At 41.2% G+C, this 19,741-nt stretch overlaps 1 protein-coding gene across 1 annotated transcript in view; it reads left to right on the forward strand.

Annotated features, from left to right (window-relative positions):
- The first annotated feature begins 127 nt into the window (after positions 1-127).
- LOC132316025 (auxin transport protein BIG) overlaps positions 128-19,741 on the forward strand; it is a 34,019-nt gene continuing 14,405 nt past the window's right edge. The window contains exons 1-6 of the mRNA XM_059814509.1: positions 128-537; positions 638-744; positions 4,628-4,793; positions 4,887-10,969; positions 13,103-13,720; positions 13,848-14,025. Coding sequence (XP_059670492.1) covers positions 294-537; positions 638-744; positions 4,628-4,793; positions 4,887-10,969; positions 13,103-13,720; positions 13,848-14,025 — 7,396 coding nt within the window. The 5' untranslated portion in view covers positions 128-293. The remainder of the gene's footprint in view (positions 538-637; positions 745-4,627; positions 4,794-4,886; positions 10,970-13,102; positions 13,721-13,847; positions 14,026-19,741) is intronic.

The raw sequence follows: 19,741 nt of genomic DNA on the forward strand, positions 1-19,741 counted from the left end.
AAAGAATGACTTCGAAATTAAGCAAATGCTTTAGAATACATTCCTTTCTGGTTGCCCAAATGTTATTTCACCGCCTTTTAATAACCATGTAGTATGTAATATATATATATATACATCATCATTTCCACTGAACCCTCCGCTTAAATCTTTCAATAAATCCTCTCTCTCTAACTTCACCTCAATCTTTCTCTCTCCCAAACTTAGCTCTGCAATTCGGGAGCTTCCGCTCTCCGATCAGACTCGTTTAATGCACTGATCATCAAACCACACACTAGTCCAATCGCTTCACAGTCATGGCCGAAATTGCCAAACTCGTCGAAGCTCTCTTCGAGGACAAGCCATCTAGCGATCTCTCTCAGAGACTTCGCTTCGATTCGTCAATCAAGCTAGGGCTCGAGAAGTTCTACTCGATCCTCACACACGGCGTCGAAGCTATCGGAGATGGAAAAGTAGGGCTGGAACGCTGGGACGAGTCTCAGAATCAAGCCGTTGGTTCCGTAGCCTGCGCGATAGCTTACGCCACTCGATCTCTCTCAGGTACTCTATTCATTTCCATCCAGTTCCACGAGAATTATATGCATATGTATATAGAGTTGAATTTTGTAATCAGTTTTGCGTTTATATTGTGATTGAACAGTTGAGCATGCGGAGCCTATAATTGTTGCTGTGGTGCAACAGTCGTTGAATTTCGCAATATGCTATTTGGAAAAATCAATGCGTAGCAGTGATGATTTGACTGTTCAGGTTTGTACTTGTATAGCTTCGTTTAGTTCACATGAGCTACTGTTATTGTTTGATGGAAGCATAGAGGGGATTTTAATACCTAGAATTTATAAGTTTTTCTTACTAATCAATCAAAATTTTATTACTATTTTTTTTCTTTTAAAATAAATTTGTTGATGTCCCTGTAATAAATAGATTAGGTTCATAGGTGTATCTGCTCTACATCAGCTAGTTGCAGAATTGCATCATGTTTGGAAATTAATTTCTAGGAAAATTGTATGTGGCCTGAATATCAGATTTGTTTTTTTTTACAGAATAGATATTATTCTTGATTAGGTGCTAGTTTCGTTTGTTTGCTTTTTTTTTTTTTTTGAAATGGAAAATTTAGTTATAAATTCGAATTTGCATTGAGTGAAAATCATTGTTTTGGTTAAAATGTTCAATAATGTTTGATTATTGATAGTAGTGGTTTATCTTCAATTCTTGTTTCTTGTCTAGTAGGTGCATGTTGTGGCGATGTCAATTGATTTCCTAGCTTTGCACAACCAGATAGAAGTGGATGTATATATATATTTCTATTAAATTTTATAGAATTTGCAGGGTCTCTGTTTATTTATTTACCAATTTTATATTTGTTCATTGCAACACATATCAGGTATTGTTTATTTTGGACATCTTCAGTTGGACAATTTTTTTTTTTATGGGGTGTTGTTGACTATTCACAAACACTGAACAAAGGTTGTGTTTTATTTAGTACAATTTGGAATATCTGATGCCAACCAATTGAATCACCTAATTTTTTCATGTCCAAAAAAGCCCCAAAAAAACTCATTTTTAGATGTCACAAGTCTTTCAAGCTGGAAAATAAAATATATCAAATTGGTCGGCAAAGGTGCTATGTAATACAATATGGAATGCTACTACAAGATTTCCATGAACGATTTCAGCTTTTGAGGCAATTGGAAGCTCCCAAATTGATATGCAAGTGAAAGAACTGGGTCCACTGCCCATGTGAAGTTGGTAAAATTAGTGAATGAATAAGTTCGTGAGAATTGCTTCACTTTGAATTGTTACCTATTTGGAACCTAGCTGTTTCCTGGTGTTTTTATTTTATGTTAGTGCATCTTATATATTTTGAATTCATAATCTTTTAGGTTTTGCCAAAAGTTGTAGTCGACAAGCCATTTGCAATGGTGAAGAGATGCTACTTGATATGTATATAAAGTCAGGAACTGCCTTAGTTTATTTGTCTGTCTGTTTGTTTGTCTTTTTTTTTTTTGGTGCTATGTGGCACAGTGTTATTAAAGGCTCAAGGCGCTAGAGGTCCTTTGGAGCCTAGGCGCACGGCGAGGCGCGCGCCCGAGTGAAGTGAGGCGTACAATTGAAATTTTAAACTACCATAGTAGCATTCATATCTCACAAGTCATATCAATATTCTAAAAATTAATATCAACTATAAAAAAGTAAATCCATCAACTATATAAGCATTCAAGAACCATAAAATATAGCACAAATTTGTTTTCTTGAAAGGCAAAACAGAGTATAAAAAGAAATAAGTCTATTAAAAAAATCTGGTTACAAGAAAAGAAAAGAAAAAAATAGAGCCAAAAAAAAAAAAAAAAGAGGCAGAGACAAAAGAAGTAGATGAGAAAAGAGAGTGTGTTAAAGAAGAAAAAGGAGAAAAAAATAGAGCCCAAAAAAGAAAGAAGGACAGAGAGGAGAGCTAGACGGAAGAAAGAAGTAAACAAAGATGAGAAGAGAGGAGTAGAGGAGAAGAGAAGAGAGAGAAGTAGAGGAGAAGAAGAAGAAAGAACTGACATGGCTTTGTCATTCGTCTTTGCCACTAGGGCTTTGTCGTTGCTCTCATAGTCACTCTTTTTATGTTTAGTCTTGGACTTTTTTATTTGTTTATTCTTTTGAACAAAAGATCCTTCTTTGATATGCTTAGGCTTTCTTATTTGTTTATTAAGTTGCCAAAAGTACCATTTTTGGCTTAAGAGATAGAACAATCATTTAAAAAAAAAAAACAAAAAACAGCGAGGCGCACCTAGACAATTAGGATGAGGTGCAACCGAGGCGTGTGCCTAGTAAACATCAGTTAGCCTGGGATAACAATAGGCGCTAGACCTGCGCCTCGAGCTTAGGTGCACGCCTAGGCGTGCCTTTAACAACACTGGCTAGACTACACTCAAAACTCACAATATATAGCAAATTTTTAATTAATTAGGCAATAAATTGAAAATCCATTAGATTAGGGAACATAATTTAGGGAAAGATACTTCTACCAAGCATATGTATAGAATAAACCCTATAATCAAGCAAAATAACCATAGATGAACACAAGCCCATAACCAAAATAACCATTGATTTGGATATATAATTTCACACCTCCTTATATACATCGATAGAGCTTAGCATATGTAAATATATATGTATATAACCAGACTCTTCGCATGGGTCTTCTAGATTCTTCCTCCCCAAATCAACTCCACCCTCATGCCGCCGGTGGAGCTGGTGGCTCGTTCCCATCATGATCTCCACCATCCAACGGCATCAACAATTTGGTGATGGAGCTTTGTGCCGACGGTGAGCTTTTCAATTGGATCATCGCCAAGGCACACTACTCCGAGCGTGCGCTGATATGTGTTGCCAGATAGCAACTGTTGTGCACAACTACCTGGTCTTCTGGTTGGGAGGTGGTGGTTCGTCAATGGGTGAAGAGAAAGGGAAAGGGTAAGGGTAAGGGTAAGGGGGTTTGGAGAAAGTGGTTGGGTGGTGGGCGAGGAAGGGCTCGTCTGCACGAAGAGAGAGAAAGTCCCTCAATCTCGCCAGCGTATTTGCAATCAACGAGAGCATGATGAGGGCGACTGATAGGTTAGAGGGAGAAAGTAATAAATAAATTAAATAATAAAGGGTAATTGTGATGGCTGTTTTTGGTCATTTTCCACCTTTGATATTTTGTCATAATTAATGAATTAAATAATGAAGGGTAATACAGATATTTCACTGATTTTTTTTTAATGAAAAAACTGACGGGGTGTCATTGTCCAAAAATGAGTTAACTTTCATCTGCTGTCAATTGAGCAAACTTCGGGGGGTGTGTGTGTAATTAACCCTAAATGTTATAGAGAAGAGAACAAAAGTTTACTTTGCAACACTGCTTCATATTAATCAACTTTGATCTTTCTCTCCCCTCAAAAACAGTAAGTCTGCTTCAAACTACTTGATCTCTTATCCAAGTCCTAGTGCTCATTTTGTTTTCCCCAATATCATAAGCTCTTCCACAAAGCTTTAATGACCAGACTGCCCTCAGTATGTTATAACACGATCTTTTCTTATGTAAATTAAAATTCTAATGGGTTGTGTGTTCTCATTAACTTTTTTCATTTCAATGTTTGCGTCTGCTATTGTAATGTGCTAGCACCGATGGTGTTATGCGAATTAAAATTTCTTTTGATTTTTTAGATTTGTGAGGGCTAATGTGCTTCAAAATTATTGCAGAGGGCATGTGGAAGCTTATGTGCTCCAAATGTTTTTCTATTTTATTTTTTATTATCTTTTTATGAGTATTAGGCTTATTCTTTATGCACTTTGTAGAAATCTTAAGATGCACAAATACCATCAAGTATCAGCTTTTTCATTGTGTAGAATCTTATGATTTTTATTTGATTCTATGATCTGCTAGGATCTGATTTTAAAGGCTCCCCATCAGTTCAACGTAGGATCCTGACATCGACGACCTTTTTTTTTTCCTTGGCATACTCTTTTTTAATAGTGACGATGGTATCTGTCATTATTCTGTTTCAATATTTTGTACGGCACCTTGTGTTTTGTGCATGTCTCTCTGTCTCTTCGTCTGTCTTATCTTCATCTGTTTTCTGACTACCTGTTGTTTGATTCACAGAATAATATGGTACAGCTGTTGGAGACAGCTCTAGTTGAGGGAATGGATAAAGAGTCTGATACATCGCTGCCTCATGCCGTGAATACACTTATAGACTCGTTACCGATGTTTTCTATTGAAACTGGTAGTATTGAGTTGCAGAAACACAATACATGCACGCTTCAAGGTACTGCTGGTGTTAACTTAATCAAATCTTTCTATTTCATTGTTTCAGACTAAGATTTTCTAATCCATGTTTTTCATACTTGCTTTGAAAAAGGGGGAAGTTGCTCAATGGAAGAGAAACCAGTGGATCGGCTCCTTTTGACATTAGCTTCTGAATGCATGCAACCTGATCGTACAACTTCACAGATTGGCGGACCCAATTTTCACCAGGATTTCTATAAGTTGATTTCATTATCTCAGCATTGGGCAGTTGTTCATTTGGGATGCATCAAACGTCTCATTTTACTCTGCAAAGAACTATTTGAACTTCCAGATATGTTTGATGATAAAACTGTGGGTACAAATTTTCACAAGGGATTATTTTTCTGTGTGAGGATACTCAAGTTACTCAGTATTCTTACAAAGAGCATTCCATATGTCGAATACGATGTTGAATTGTTGAATGCTGTTGCTTCATTTGTTGGTGTTCTGCCTAGCTTGTTCAGGCCAAAATTTGACTTTGTAAACATTGATGCTACTTCTGAGAGTAGTTTTGAAAGTCCCGTATTGTTGCTGTTGGATGAATTTCTTCAAATTGTCCGGAGTATTTTCTGCAATAGCTTTGTATTTCAAAACATCCAGGCATGTGTAGTAGCTTCTATGTTGGACAACTTGGATACCGTTATATGGAGGTACAACAAGTCTGCTGCTAATCAAAAGCCCCCACTGGCTTACTTTCCCCGGATTGTTATTTACATTCTGAAACTCATCGAGGATGTTAAAAAAGAAACACATCAGGAGTTCGATAAAGAACACATTGGTAGTTTTGATGATTTCCAGAAAAGTCCCCCTTCATTCCATGCTTGTTTTGAGAAAGTCTCTTTGCTAAAGAAGCACAGAAGTGAGGAACTATTGAAAATAATATTCTCTTCATCAAATCAGTGGGTGGACAATCTGATACATCTTGTTCATTTTCTTCATTCTGAGGGCGTGAAATTAAAGCCAAAATTGGAGAGATCATTTTCCTGCGGTACAAAAGTGGTCAGTACCTCTGAACCAGAAAGTGCGGTTTGCCATGAAGAAGAAGCACTCTTTGGAGACCTTTTCTCTGAGGGTGGTCGCTCAGTAGGATCTGCAGATGGAAATGATCAACCTACTGTTGCAGTCAATTCTGTCTCCAACTTCTGTAATATGCCAATTCAAGCTGCCACGGAACTGTTCAGTTTTCTAAAATTGTGTGTGTTTAGTCCTGAATGGAATCCTTCTATATACGAGGATGGTTGCAAAAAGCTTAGTAGTTGCCATATTGATATTCTGCTTTCAATTCTCAACTGTCAGGCTTGCTGTTCTGAAGATAGGACTTTTGATAGTGGTGTTGCTTTACAAGAACAGAGGAAGATTGGGTATACCTATGAACTCTGCTTTGAAATTTTGAACAACCTTCTCTCACTCCATGCTTTATCTGATTCACTTGAAGAGTACCTTGTTGAGCAAATCCTGAATATTGACAATGGTGTTTTTGTTTACAATGACCAGACCCTAAGCTTGCTAGCTCATACTCTTATCTGTAGGGTTGGTTTGGCGGGTAGTCAACTGAGAACCAAAATTTACAAGGTATTTGTGGATTTCATCTCCGAGAAGGCAAAAAGAGTCTGTTCAAGCTATTGTAGCCTCAAGGAACTTCTAGAGACTCTTCCATCTGTGTTTCACATTGATATTCTTCTTATGGCATTTCATTTGTCCTCCGAAAATGAAAAGGCAGCATTGGCAAACTTCATATTTTCTTCCCTTAGAACAATTGATTCTCCTGCTGCTAGTTTTGATAGTACACAACTGTCATGCTGGGCTTTATTAGTCTCAAGGTTGGTTTTAGTGTTCCGTCATATGATATTTTACCCCCATGCTTGTCCTTCATCATTGCTTCTGGAGTTGAAATCCAAGTTGAGGGAGGCCCCACTTACTCGATCATGTCCTCCTAGTAATGTAAATGATCATGTGTCATCTTGGGTATCAATTGCCGTGGAGAATGTGATGGGTTCATGTATCAAAGAAGGGTCTGTCAGTAGTAGCTTGCTTAAACAACTGATTGATATTGCGCCCCTCCCTGCTTCAATATGCAGAAATGACCTGGCAATTGAAAGGTTTAATCTGAAGTGGGGCGATGTATGTGGCTCTTTTTCATGTATTCTGGGGTTTTGGAGGGGCAAAAGAGCTGCAATGGTGGAGGACCTTATTCTTGAAAGATATATATTTGTGCTATGTTGGGATGTTCCTATCACCGGCTCTACATCGGAAAATTTGCTTCCCTTTTGGTGTGGCCTGCAGACCATTGACACCTCAAATATGGAGCATTTCTTCTACTTTAGCCATTCAGTTCTAGGCCACTGTGGTATTATTGGTGAGGGCATTAACTTTCCACAGGTGGTGTTTAGTGTGCTACAACAGTTGCATTCTGTGCAAACATCAGGGGACATTGGGGAATTAGGCTGGGACTTTTTGAGGAATGATTCATGGCTGTCTCTGCTACTGTCATTACTTAATGCTGGCATCTGGGAATATTGCAGAAAGAATGCAATTAGTTCGGTTGGTCCAATCTGGTCAGAGCACACATCTAGTGACAATGAGTTTCTTAGTCTTGCCGATGGCCTGGTTTCCAGTGTCTTTGGTGCGAATCAAGTAGTACTGCTGGTGAGGATATTGTCTTCTTTGTTGAGCAGATGCTTACAGGTTCATGAGAAAGCTTTCCTTGCAGCCTTTGATAATGGCCAGTACTCTTCTGACGGGTTTTCGCCTCTGTTACTTTTAAAACATATTGGATTTGACAAATGCATCCAAAATGAGCTCCTTGACAAGGGTGGATTCAGTCCTTGCCCGCTGGAGTCTGTTTATGACATTTTGTTGAAGTTGGATGGAACTGTCGACAGAATGGCTTCGGGAATCCGATCTAAGGTCTTCTGGGAAGTTTTGTTGCATGGTTTTCCCTCTCATCCTCACACACCCAGTGGAATTCTTGTTTCTTGTATTCTTAGCATTAGGGGAATCATTTGCTTTTTAGATGGGCTGCTCAAGATCAAAGATGCTAAAGAAATTATCTCCAGGGAGACTGAGGTACTTCGACAGATTCTTGATTCAGTCATGGTGGTCAAGTCTGATAGGATTTTTGAGAGCCTTCATGGAAAATGTGAATCTGTTTATCACAGCTTGAGTGCAGGCTTGGAATGGCCTGATTGCAGCAATTTGTTTATCCTGAAGAACATGGAAGAATTTTTAAAGAATATCAACGCTAGAGAAGTCATGGATGGCAGAATTCATGAATTGATAATTACCAAGGCTATTGATATCATGGATAGCTTAAGGAAGGAACCTTCAAGTGCTGTCATTGTCAAAATATTCCTCTCTGTGGAAGACATGTCTGAACAGATCAAGGTTCTGTATGGCTCACAATGCGGTGATTTACTGGTTCTGATCGATTCACTGGATAAATGTAACTCTGAATCTGTTGACATAAAGGTTCTTAACTTCTTCGTTGATCTCTTATCCGGAGAAATGTGTTCTATTATTAAACAAAAAATACAGGAGAAATTCCTTACCATGAATTTGCTTTGCCTGTCAAAATGGTTGGAAAAGCGGCTGTTAGGTTCCATGATTGAAGCTTCAGGTGGGATCACCAGTGCTAAGGGCAGTTCGGTTACTCTGAAAGAGTCAACCATGAATTTTATTCTGAGCCTTGTATCCCCGTGTTCTGAATTTCTTTCTAAAGAAGTACACAGTCACTTGTTTGAAGCTATGCTGGTTTCACTTGATAATGCATTTATGCTATTTGATAATCAGACGGCAAAGTCCTTCTTCAGTTTCGTTGTTCAGCTTTTAAAGGGGGAGGCTTCAATGAAACAACTTCTGCAACGGACTGTGATGCTGATGGAGAAGCTGGCTGGTGATGAACATATGCTTCAAGGGCTGAAGTTTCTGTTTGGCTTTCTTGCTTCTGTTTTAAATGATTGTGGGTCTACGAAGCATACCACTGAGAAATCTACTGGGAAGTCTTTGTCTAGCAATAGTTCTGGGGTGGGAACTCTTTCTTCTAGATCTCTATGTTCGAGAAAAAATTCTGCAACTTTGGTTCTTTCTGCTAATCAAGAAGGCGGGTCCACGTCTCTTGAATGTGATGCAACTTCTGTAGATGAAGATGAGGATGATGGAACTTCTGATGGTGATGTGGGTAGCATGGATAAGGATGATGAAGAGGATTCTAATAGTGAAAGGGCTCTTGCTTCTAAAGTTTGCACATTTACATCCAGTGGCAGCAATTTTATGGAACAACACTGGTATTTTTGTTACACATGCGATTTGACTGTATCAAAAGGCTGTTGTTCTGTGTGTGCAAAAGTTTGTCATCGTGGTCATCGTGTTGTGTACTCCCGCTCAAGTCGCTTCTTTTGTGACTGTGGAGCTGGTGGGGTTAGAGGTAGCAATTGCCAATGCTTGAAGCCTCGAAAATTCTCTGGAAATAGCAGTGCACCTGTTCGTAGTGCTAGTAACTTCCAGTCCCTTTTGCCCTTCACTGAGGAGGGAGATCAGCTGCCTGATAGTGATTCAGATATTGATGAAGACGGTTCCGTAGACCCAGATAACTCTATCAGGTTATCTATTCCAATAGAGGTTCAAGATGGTATGCCATTGTTACTTGAAGAACTTGACGTTGAAGGAAGGGTACTTAAACTTTGCTCTTCGTTGTTGCCTTCTATAACTAGCAGAAGGGATTCTAACCTTTCAAAAGATAAGAAAGTTATACTGGGTGAAGATAAACTGCTTTCTTACAGTGTTGATCTTCTGCAGTTGAAGAAGGCATATAAAAGTGGGTCATTAGATCTGAAAATAAAGGCTGATTATTCAAATGCCAAGGACCTTAAGGCCCATTTAGCCAGTGGTTCTCTTGTTAAATCCTTACTCAGTGTCAGTGTCCGAGGTCGACTTGCTGTTGGAGAAGGTGACAGAGTAGCTATATTTGATGTTGGGCAGCTGATTGGCCAGGCCACCATTGCACCTGTGACAGCAGACAAGGCTAATGTGAAGCCTCTCTCTAAGAATGTTGTTCGTTTTGAAATTGTACATCTTGTCTTCAACCCAGTGGTAGAGAATTATCTTGCTGTAGCGGGCTATGAAGATTGCCAGGTCCTTACTGTAAGTCATCGTGGTGAGGTTACTGATCGTCTAGCCATTGAACTTGCTTTGCAAGGTGCCTATATCAGACGTGTGGATTGGGTTCCAGGTTCTCAGGTTCAGCTAATGGTGGTTACCAACAGGTTTGTCAAAATATATGATCTATCTCAGGACAACATTAGTCCCATGCATTACTTCACATTGCCGGATGACACGATTGTGGATGCAACACTTATTGTGGCTTCCCAGGGAAGGGTTTTTCTTATTGTCCTTTCAGAACTTGGATGCTTATTCAGGCTTGAACTGTCGATGAAAGGAAATGTTGGGGCCAAACCATTAAAGGAAGTAATTCAGATTCAGGATAGAGATGTGCAAGTGAGGGGCTTATCTTTATACTTCTCGTCGACTTATAAGCTGCTCTTCCTGTCCTATCAAGATGGAACCACCTTAGTTGGCCAGCTAAATCCTGATGCAACATTTCTAACTGAAATATCCTCCGTGTTCGAGGATGAGCAAGATGGTAAGCTGCGACCGGCTGGATTGCATCGTTGGAGAGAGTTGTTGATTGGCAGTGGGTTATTTGTTTGCTTCTCTAGTGTGAAATCAAATGCTGCACTTGCTGTTTCCATGGGGGAGCATGAATTATTTGCACAGAACTTGCGGCATGCAGGGGGTTCAACCTTGCCGTTGGTTGGGATAACTGCTTTCAAGCCATTATCCAAAGACAAAATTCACTGTCTTGTTTTACATGATGATGGAAGCCTTCAGATATACTCACACGTTCCTGTTGGGGTAGATGCTGGCACAAGTGTGATGTCAGAAAAAGTTAAGAAATTGGGTTTTGGTATTCTTAAGAACAAAACTTATGCTGGTTTAAACCCAGAATTCCCACTTGATTTTTTTGAAAAAACAGTATGCATCACAGCAGAAGTGAAACTGAGTGGTGATGTCATCAGGAATGGTGATTCTGAAGGGGCTAAACAAAGCTTGGCATCTGAAGATGGATTTCTAGAGAGTCCCAGCCCTGCAGGATTTAAGGTATTATTGTCTGGTTTAGCTTGCCATATTGTGTTATTCTGATCTTCGCTCTTTTCACCTACAAGTCTGTTTAATTTCTGTGGTTTATGTTGTTATGTTTTTCTTCAGTAACAACAGTTTCTTTCACTGCATATTTGTGGTGGAAGTTGGAACCAGCATCAGCAATATTGTAATTCTTAGTGGAACCAGCATCAGCAAGATTGTAATGCTTAGTCATTACCATTTTCATATGAATTGTTTCTAATTCCATTTATAGATGATAGTACTAGAGTTTTGATATTCAAATGGTCTTGATAAAGACTCGCATGTCAATAATGTATTCAAGATTGTTTTAGTTTAGTCGTTGATCATAAACCTAAAAATTAGTAGTATGGAAATTGAGAATAATGCTGATTTAGACATTGCATCGTTAAACACTAAGGTTGAGCGAATGAAACATTTTTACTATTTATTTATATTTATCATATTTGTTGTGCAAGTAACTTCTGTTCGAGTTATGTGATTTTTTCAGTTAAATATTTTATGTTACTTCATTGATGATTGAACAAATATTTGTAGTGTCTGTTGATATTGGGTTAAAGAACAATGATGAATACTTTAATAACGATGAGAGTACCAATAAGTAGAGACCTAAGTGGAGAATTGAGCTGTCACACAAGGACCTCACTTTGAGGAGTGAGGAAGAGGTGGTGGGGCTAAGCTTTGGTAATGTCTTTTGAGCCAGAACACTTGGTATTAGTTTCGCTCTTCTCTCTTCTAACTACCATTGTTCAGGTTATTCACTCTGTTTATACTAATAGAAAGAGTCTAAGGACCCTTGGTCCAAAGAATTATCAGACATTTTCTTGCCTATTTATTTTTTATTTTTGCAAATCTCAGAGGTTATGATTATGGGTGTTCTCATTAAATGCGGGGACTCCTAAGTTACTCCACGCATCTGCCTCTTTAGAGATCACCTCCACTTCCTTTGTGGCAGGCCAAGAGAGACTGCAGTGGGAGTCTCTCGACTTCCCTGAGTGCTCAGCCGCCTGGCTGATAGGCTTCTCATTCCATTGGGGGAATAATAGTGCAGGGTCATGCCCCAAATGGACTCCGGGGCACATTCCATGACAAATTTTCCCACAGTTGGGCCCTTTGGAGCTTCAATGCTTCCTCGAGGTTTATTTGTAAAGAGGAGCTACTCAAGGGTCTTCGACTCTTCCCTGGGGTTTATCTGCAAAGGAGCTTCCCGAGGGCCTTCATTATTCCCTCAAGATTTATCCAGAGAGAGGAACTAGTATTTATTTAGTCGGTTTTGAGGCTTATGATTTGTTCAGAGGAAGTCATCAATTATTTTAATGAGCATCCTCTGGAGGGCTTAGGGGATTCCCTTGAGGCTTTATCTATTGCCGTGGCTGCACCAGTAATCTCATTTGCAGGAGGAGTGATCGCTAGCTTCAAGTTATTGACTAGAGGATTCTTTAGCCACGGGGTCACATGAAAGATTGCCTGCAGAGCGGGACTTAGTGTGATATATATATATATATATATATATTTGTGTGTGTGTGTAGATATAAATATAGAAATTAAAAATGTTTATTGGTGAGTCATCGGACACATGTCGAAATGCACGCCATGTGGCGATCTTATGGCACAAGGTCATAGCACTGGGTACCTACAGTCTTCCCTTCCTTTTTGGGTGAGTATAATTTTATTAATGAATGAGAAGAAGATTTGGCAATAGATTTGTACAGACACAAGTATGAACGTGAAATAGCACCGGCTTAATGTTACTTTGTCTGCAAATAAATCATGTGGTTGTTGTACCCATGTTTGGATCATCCTCAGTTGTGGAGAGGTTCTAAGAATCATCTTCCTTCCAGCCTTTGATATTGTTTTGATTCTGTCTTGTAAATACATTTATTTGATGAATTACAAGTAGCTACTTCAACTATGGCATAGAACTTCTCCTTGCTTGCTTGTTTCTTTTTTGGTTTGTTTTTCTTGCATTTAAATTCTGATTTTAACTTAGCTTAGTTCATTAGTACTCTTTGTTCCTCATGACTGTTTTCTATTTAAATTCTGAAACCTTTGATTTTTCTGAAATGTTTAAATATTTTTCTTAGTTTAATATTGTTTGTCTTTCTTTCTCAGATAACTGTTTCCAACTCAAATCCTGACATAGTCATGGTTGGTATTCGTGTGCACGTGGGTAATACATCGGCAACCCATATACCCTCCGAAATCACTATTTTTCAGAGAGTGATAAAATTAGATGAGGGCATGCGGTCTTGGTATGATATTCCATTTACTGTGGCTGAATCACTTCTTGCTGACGAAGAATTTACGATCTCTGTTGGGCCAACATTCAATGGCTCTGCATTACCCAGAATTGACTCATTGGAGGTTTATGGCCGAGCAAAGGATGAATTTGGTTGGAAAGAGAAGATGGATGATGTTTTGGATATGGAAGCTCGTGTTCTTGGTTGTAATTCTTGGGTTGCAGGATCTGGGAAAAAATTCCGTACTACACAATCTGCTCCTATTCAGGAGCAGGTGGTAGCAGATGGCCTGAAACTTCTATCTAGGTTTTATTCGTTATGTAGGCCAAAAGAATGTTCAAAAGCTGAGGAAGTAAGACTGGAGCTGAGCAAACTCAAGTGCAAACAATTGCTAGAAACAATATTTGAAACTGACAAGGAACCCTTGTTGCAAGCCGCTGCTTGTCGTGTCTTGCAGGCTGTGTTTCCCAAAAGGGAGATGTATTACCAAGTAATTACTTAATGTCAGACTTTCATATGAATTACCACTAGTTTCTTTCTTTATTTTAGGCTTTGTTATTTATGTATCTGTTTGTACACAAGCTTGTTGAATCACTAACTGTAACTTTTTTGCTTAGGTCAAGGACACCATGCGTCTGCTTGGTGTGATGAAATCGACCACCATTCTCTCTTCAAGACTGGGTGTTGGTGTTGCAGCAGGTTGGATTATTGAAGAGTTTACAGCCCAGATGCGTGCAGTTTCTAAGATTGCACTGCACCGCCGGTCAAACTTAGCTACTTTCCTGGAGACGAATGGTATTTTGAATATTTTTTCACATTTTAATTTTTGTTGCGGGTATGCTTTCTATGGTGCTTATGTTGGATTTAGCTGCACAAATCAGAATTTTATAGGTTTAAATTTTGAGTATTACTACTTGAAGCTTAAAATGGGATTTCCTTTTCCTTAATTTTATCAAAGGGTTAGAAAATGCTGTTTCAGTGTTTGGGCTGCTGTTATCCTGATTGGTTGCTTGGGGGCGTGGTTGGCAAGTGTAACCCTTTCCTCCTTTGGTGGTCCCAGTTGTACATATAGGTTCAGGAGCTGCTTTTTTCTGCTCTTCCCCTCTTTGTATTTGTAGTAAAATAAAGTTTGTCCAGAATTGACGCAATGGTAAAGTTACTCCATTCTGACCTGGAGGTCACAGGTTTGAAATAAGGAAACAGCCTCTCCGCATGCGGAGGTAAGGCTGCGTACATCTAACCCTCTCTAGACCATGCAATGGCGGGACCTTTTAATGTTTTTAATCAGAAGGATCAATTGACACTTTATTCTGCTTTATTTTAAGATTGTTTTTCTTTCTATTTTTATATATATTCTGTTGTGGTCAACACGGTAACATGGTATCAAAAATTTTTGCAAAGTCATGCATACACAAATAGCCCCTTGAAACTCCTAATGAGGTCGTTCGTGGATGTCGCGAGGTTGCCCCGTCTGTTTCAAGGCGGATCTGTTAGATCTGCAAACACTTATCGAGGGCATTCGTTTTTTCTGGATAATGATTCGGTGGAAAGAAGAAGAGAGGACCTTCGATCGTGTTTGGTAGGAAAGTTCGACAAGGATGTGGGTGATTGGGCTCAAATCGCGGCTTGGGCTTCTCGTGCTTGGAAGGTTTCTCCCGGGGTTGTTATCTCACCTCTACCGGATTCGTTGTTGCTTTTTCATTTTCCTTCTCCAAAGGAGGCGTCTCGTGTGCTTAAAAAAGGTCGTCATGTTTGGGGGACGGCCACACTTCGATTGGAATCTTGGTGTTTTAGGGTGGGGTGTTCCTAGGTATTGAAGGGTAAGGGTCTGAAGTTTGTGACGTTGTACGGTCTCCCGCTCCATCTTTGGAGTCATGCCCTGTTTGTTATGGTCGGCGATCTATGCGGTGGTTTCATTTGGGTGGATGCCGATGAAACAATTGACGCTGAAAGGGTTCGCATTACAGTGTCCGACGGCAAGGTTTGTCCTCCTTTTGTTTTCATCCACGATGATCGTCTCTGCTACAAAGTGAAGGTGTGGGAAGAGAAGCCTCTTGAGCTTGTTCCGACAACGGATAGCTTGGAAGGAGGTGATGGTTCGCACCTGCTAAAGGAGAAAGAATGGTTAAGGTGGGAATCGTTGGGGAAGAAAGGTTTGGCTGAGTTTCAGAGATGGGAGGAATGGAGGGACGATTTATGGAAGCAAAACTCGGACTGTTTTAGGAGGTTTTTCTCTCTTAGAAGGAAAGAAGGCTTATCGGATGGAACTGGTGTTCGAAGGCAAGAGAGATCCCGGGAAAGGCATAAGGAGGGTGGTCTCATCGGTCTTGGCCGGCGGGCGTTCATGCAGATGTGGAGAAAGGAGCGTCGTTATGATGTTTCTCACGTCAATCAAGCGCGTGGGAGGGTGAGTGATGAAGGCCTTACACGTGGTTGGCGCAGAAGACTTGGCCGTTCAATGTGGATGACAGCTGCATCCACTTTTGTTTCAAAGTCTTGGGCTACGAATAAAAGAAAGGCCGAATTTGGGGTTAAGTCGGTGGCTGGGCCTAATTTTGGGCTGAGGGATAAAGTGCCATCTACTGGGCCGGATGAAGGTAGTGCGGCCCAAACTTTGGATGTTGTTTGTGGTGGACAAGGATCCGTTGTTGTGGGTTGTGAATTGAAAGAAAGGACCGGATTCTACTATTGTTTCTTCTGGGCCAGTGTTGGGCAACCGGTTTGGGCCTTTAAGTGATGGTATTGATATCATTGAAGTCCAGTCGAACAGAGAGTTTCCTGAAGGCTCTAGAAGAAGTAGACGTGCTAAGGGGCAGGTGCAGGGCCATCGTATGAAGAAGAAAGTGATATTTCCCCTTGTGCGCAAAAAATGGTCTCGAAAGGAAAAGCAGAAGTGGATTCCGGCTTCGCAGTTCGCCGCTGGATCGGGTATGTCCTTTGCTTCGCCTAATCACTCTCTCTCTCTCCCTTCTTCTTCCACTTTTCATCCTTACGGGGTGTCTCGAAGGAGTTTGGTGCCGAAAAAGGGAGTTGTGTCTTCTGTGTCACAATGTTTATCTCCGGTTTTTGAGAAGGAGCCGGTGCTTGGTTTTGAGAAAAGACATGGTGACGATGGTGATTTTGAGGTGGGTTCCACTCGGTTGTGTGATGTTAACAGTGATGGATTTACTGTGTGTGTGGGTCGGGATGTGAAGATATGGATTGATGATGTTTCAGCAGCTGTGCTCTTGAATGAATTGAGAACTCATCTTGTGTCGAAGGGCCCTGTCACTAAACGGAATGAACGTTTGGCCGAGGAGGTGTTTGGAACTCCTCTTTCTTGTTGCTCTCCATCTCTGTCTTTTGTTGAGTTTGGGGAGGATGGGTTGTGTTCCTCTGTTCATGGGGATGCGGGAATGGTTGTGTGGAACGGATGTGAGTCCGATGTTGACTTGCTTACACCTTTGGCAGTTGTTAGACCAGAAGAGAATTTTGCGGAAGGAAGGGGATTTGATGTAGAGTTGGCTGATTCGGAGAATGATTGGAGGAAAGAAAATGGTGTCGAGATAGGCTCTCTTTTGGGTGTGTCATTTGAGGGTCGGATGGAGGAGGCGACTAATCTATTCCTAGATGTTCTTAATGCTCAGTTTGCTGATAGAATGGATTGTAGGGGGAGTGCTCCAGTGGTGAGCGAGGAGAGAGGGGTTCCAAGTCCCTCGACTGTTGTTACTTATGAAAGGAGGAGGAGGGGGGCTAGGGAGAGGGCCAGTGGGAGGAGGGGTGAGACGGTTAATTCTACTGTTTCCCTATGAAGCTCCAAATTCTCTCATGGAATGTCCGGGGTCTTAATGACCTGGTTAGAAGGAAAGTGGTGAAATCGGTGATTCAGAAAGCGGGTGGTCATCTTGTATGTCTTCAAGAAACAAAGATTGCTTCCATGAAGGAAGTGATTGTTCGAAGTTTGTGGGGTGGGAGATTCGTGGAGTGGTGTGTGTTGGATGCGGTTGGCTCTTCTGGTGGTATCCTGATTATGTGGGATGTCTGTTGGATCTCTTTGCTGGATTCTCAGGCTGAGCGGTTCTCGGTTTCCTGTCTTCTATCCATGGTGGAGGATGGCTTTCGGTGGGTTTTTTCTGGAGTTTATGGGCCTACGGAGGATAATGAGTGCCTTTTGTTTTTGGAGGAGCTGGGGGAGATTCGTAGGCAATGGTCGTTGCCTTGGTGTATCGGGGGGGATTTCAACGTTGTTCGTTCCCCTTTTGAGAGATCGACAGGGGGCAGATGGACAGCTGATATGGAGGCTTTCTCACAGTTCATTGATGCTTGTTGCTTGCTTGATTTGCCTTTGGTGGGTGGGCCTTTCACTTGGTCCAGTGGTCGTTCTCCTCCCTCACTTTCTCGTCTTGATAGATTTTTGGTGTCGAGTGATTGGGAGGTGAAGTTTTCTGATGTTGTTCAGACCATTTTGGCTCGTCCTTTGTCTGATCATGTTTCGTTGCTGTTGGACTGTGGCGGGCTGCGTAGCAGAAGATCCCCATTTAGATTTGAGAATATGTGGCTTCGGGCTGAAGGTTTCTTGAAGCGAGTTCGATCCTGGTGGGCGGGGTATGGAGTGGTTGGCACTCCGAGTCATACTTTGGCAGGCAAGTTGCGCTTTTTGAAGAATGATCTTAAAGTCTGGAACAAAGAGGTGTTTGGTAACTTAGTCTGGAGAGAGAATCGGGTTCTCTCTGAGATAGCTGACATTGATAAGATGGAGAATCAGGGTCTTTTGACGGGTCCTTTGAGACTTAGGAGGGTGGAGTGTCAAGTAGAGTTTGTTGAGATTGCTGTTATGGAGGAGATTTCATGGAGACAGAAATCTAGAGCTTTGTGGCTTAAAAAGGGTGACAATAACACTAAATTCTTTCATAGACTTGCTAATGCTCACAGAAGGGGCAACCACATTGGGAGGATTAGGGTGGATGGGGTGGTGATTAATAAAGAGGAGGAGATTAGTAAGAGCTTTTTCCGAGTACTTTTCGTCTTTGTTCACTGAGTCAGCTGATTGGCGTCCTTTGCTTGATGGGCTTCATTTTGACTCTATTTCGGGAGAGGAGGGCTCTGTTTTGGAAGAGCCTTTTTCAGAAGAGGAAGTTCTCTCTACTCTGAAGAGCTGTAATGGGGATAAAACTCCTGGTCCGGATGGTTTTACTATGAGGTTCCTTTTGGAGTGTTGGGAGGTGGTTCGTGAAGGTGATGGGTTCTTTTCATGCCTTCCATGCACAGGGTTCCTTTGAGAAAAGTTTGAATGCAACTTTTATTGTTCTTATTCCGAAGAAGGGAGAGGCAATGGATGTTAGAGACTTCCACCGTATTAGTTTGGTGGGATGTTTTTACAAGTTGATTGCGAAAGTCTTGGCCTCTAGGTTAAAGAAGGTGATGGATGGTGTCATTTCTGACTCTCAGAATGCTTTTGTGGGAGGTCGGCAGATCCTGGATTATGTTCTTATTGCCAGTGAATGTGTTGATTCCCGTTTGAGCAGCGATGTTCCGGGTGTTCTTTGTAAGCTTGATATTGAAAAGGCATACGATCATGTGAGTTGGAGTTTCCTTCTCTACTTGTTAGAGAGGATGGGATTCGGTGGGCGTTGGAGGAGATGGATTCTTTTTTGCATCTCTAGCGCTCGTTTCTCTGTCCTTGTGAATGGAGTGCCGTCGGGTTTCTTCTCTAGCTCGAGGGGTTTGAGATAAGGGGATCTGCTTTCCCCTTTCCTGTTCCTTTTTGTGATGGAGGCTCTTAGCAGATTGCTAAAGAGGGCTGTGGAACTGGGTTTTTTGAGTGGCTTTCGGGTGGGCAGGAATGTTGCTAGTCAATTGGAGGTTTCTCATTTGATGTTTGCAGATGACACTATTGTGTTTTGTGATGCGGATGAGTCCCGGTTGAGGTATTTGAGATGCGCTCTGATCTGGTTTCAAGTTGTTTCTGGCCTTGAGGTTAATGTTGGTAAGAGTATTCTTGTGCCTGTTGGGGATGTTCCGGAGATTGAGGTGTTTGCTCACATCCTTGGCTGTTGCACTGGCTCTTTTCCCATTTCTTATTTAGGATTGCCTTTGGGTGCTCCGTCGAGATGTGTGGGGAGCTGGGATCCGGTTGTGGACAGAGTCGAGAGGAGGTTGGCGGGTTGGAAAAAGCAGTACTTGTCCAAGGGGGGTCGGGTTACCCTGATTAAGAGCACCCTTTCTAGCCTGCCTACATACTTCTTCTCTCTGTTTCAGATTCCTTCTTCAGTGGCTGAGTGAATTGAAAGATTGCAGTGCAACTACCTTTAGGGGGGGAAAGGTGAAGAGTTCAAATTTCACTTGGTTCGATGGGAACAAGTGTGCCGTCCAATTCGGTTTGGAGGCTTAGGGTTTCGGAGGTTGTTACCTTTTAATAAGGCTCTTCTTGGTAAATGGCTCTGGAGGTTTGGGATCGAGAGGCATTGGTTATGGAGGAAAGTTATTGCTTGCAAATTTGGGGAAAGTCGTGGTGGGTGGTGCTCCCTGGAAA

This window comes from Cornus florida, unplaced genomic scaffold (genome assembly GCF_030987335.1).
Source record: "Cornus florida cultivar Cherokee Brave unplaced genomic scaffold, ASM3098733v1 CherokeeBrave_3.0.0_Hap2_Chr07, whole genome shotgun sequence".
Lineage (NCBI taxonomy): Eukaryota > Viridiplantae > Streptophyta > Magnoliopsida > Cornales > Cornaceae > Cornus > Cornus florida.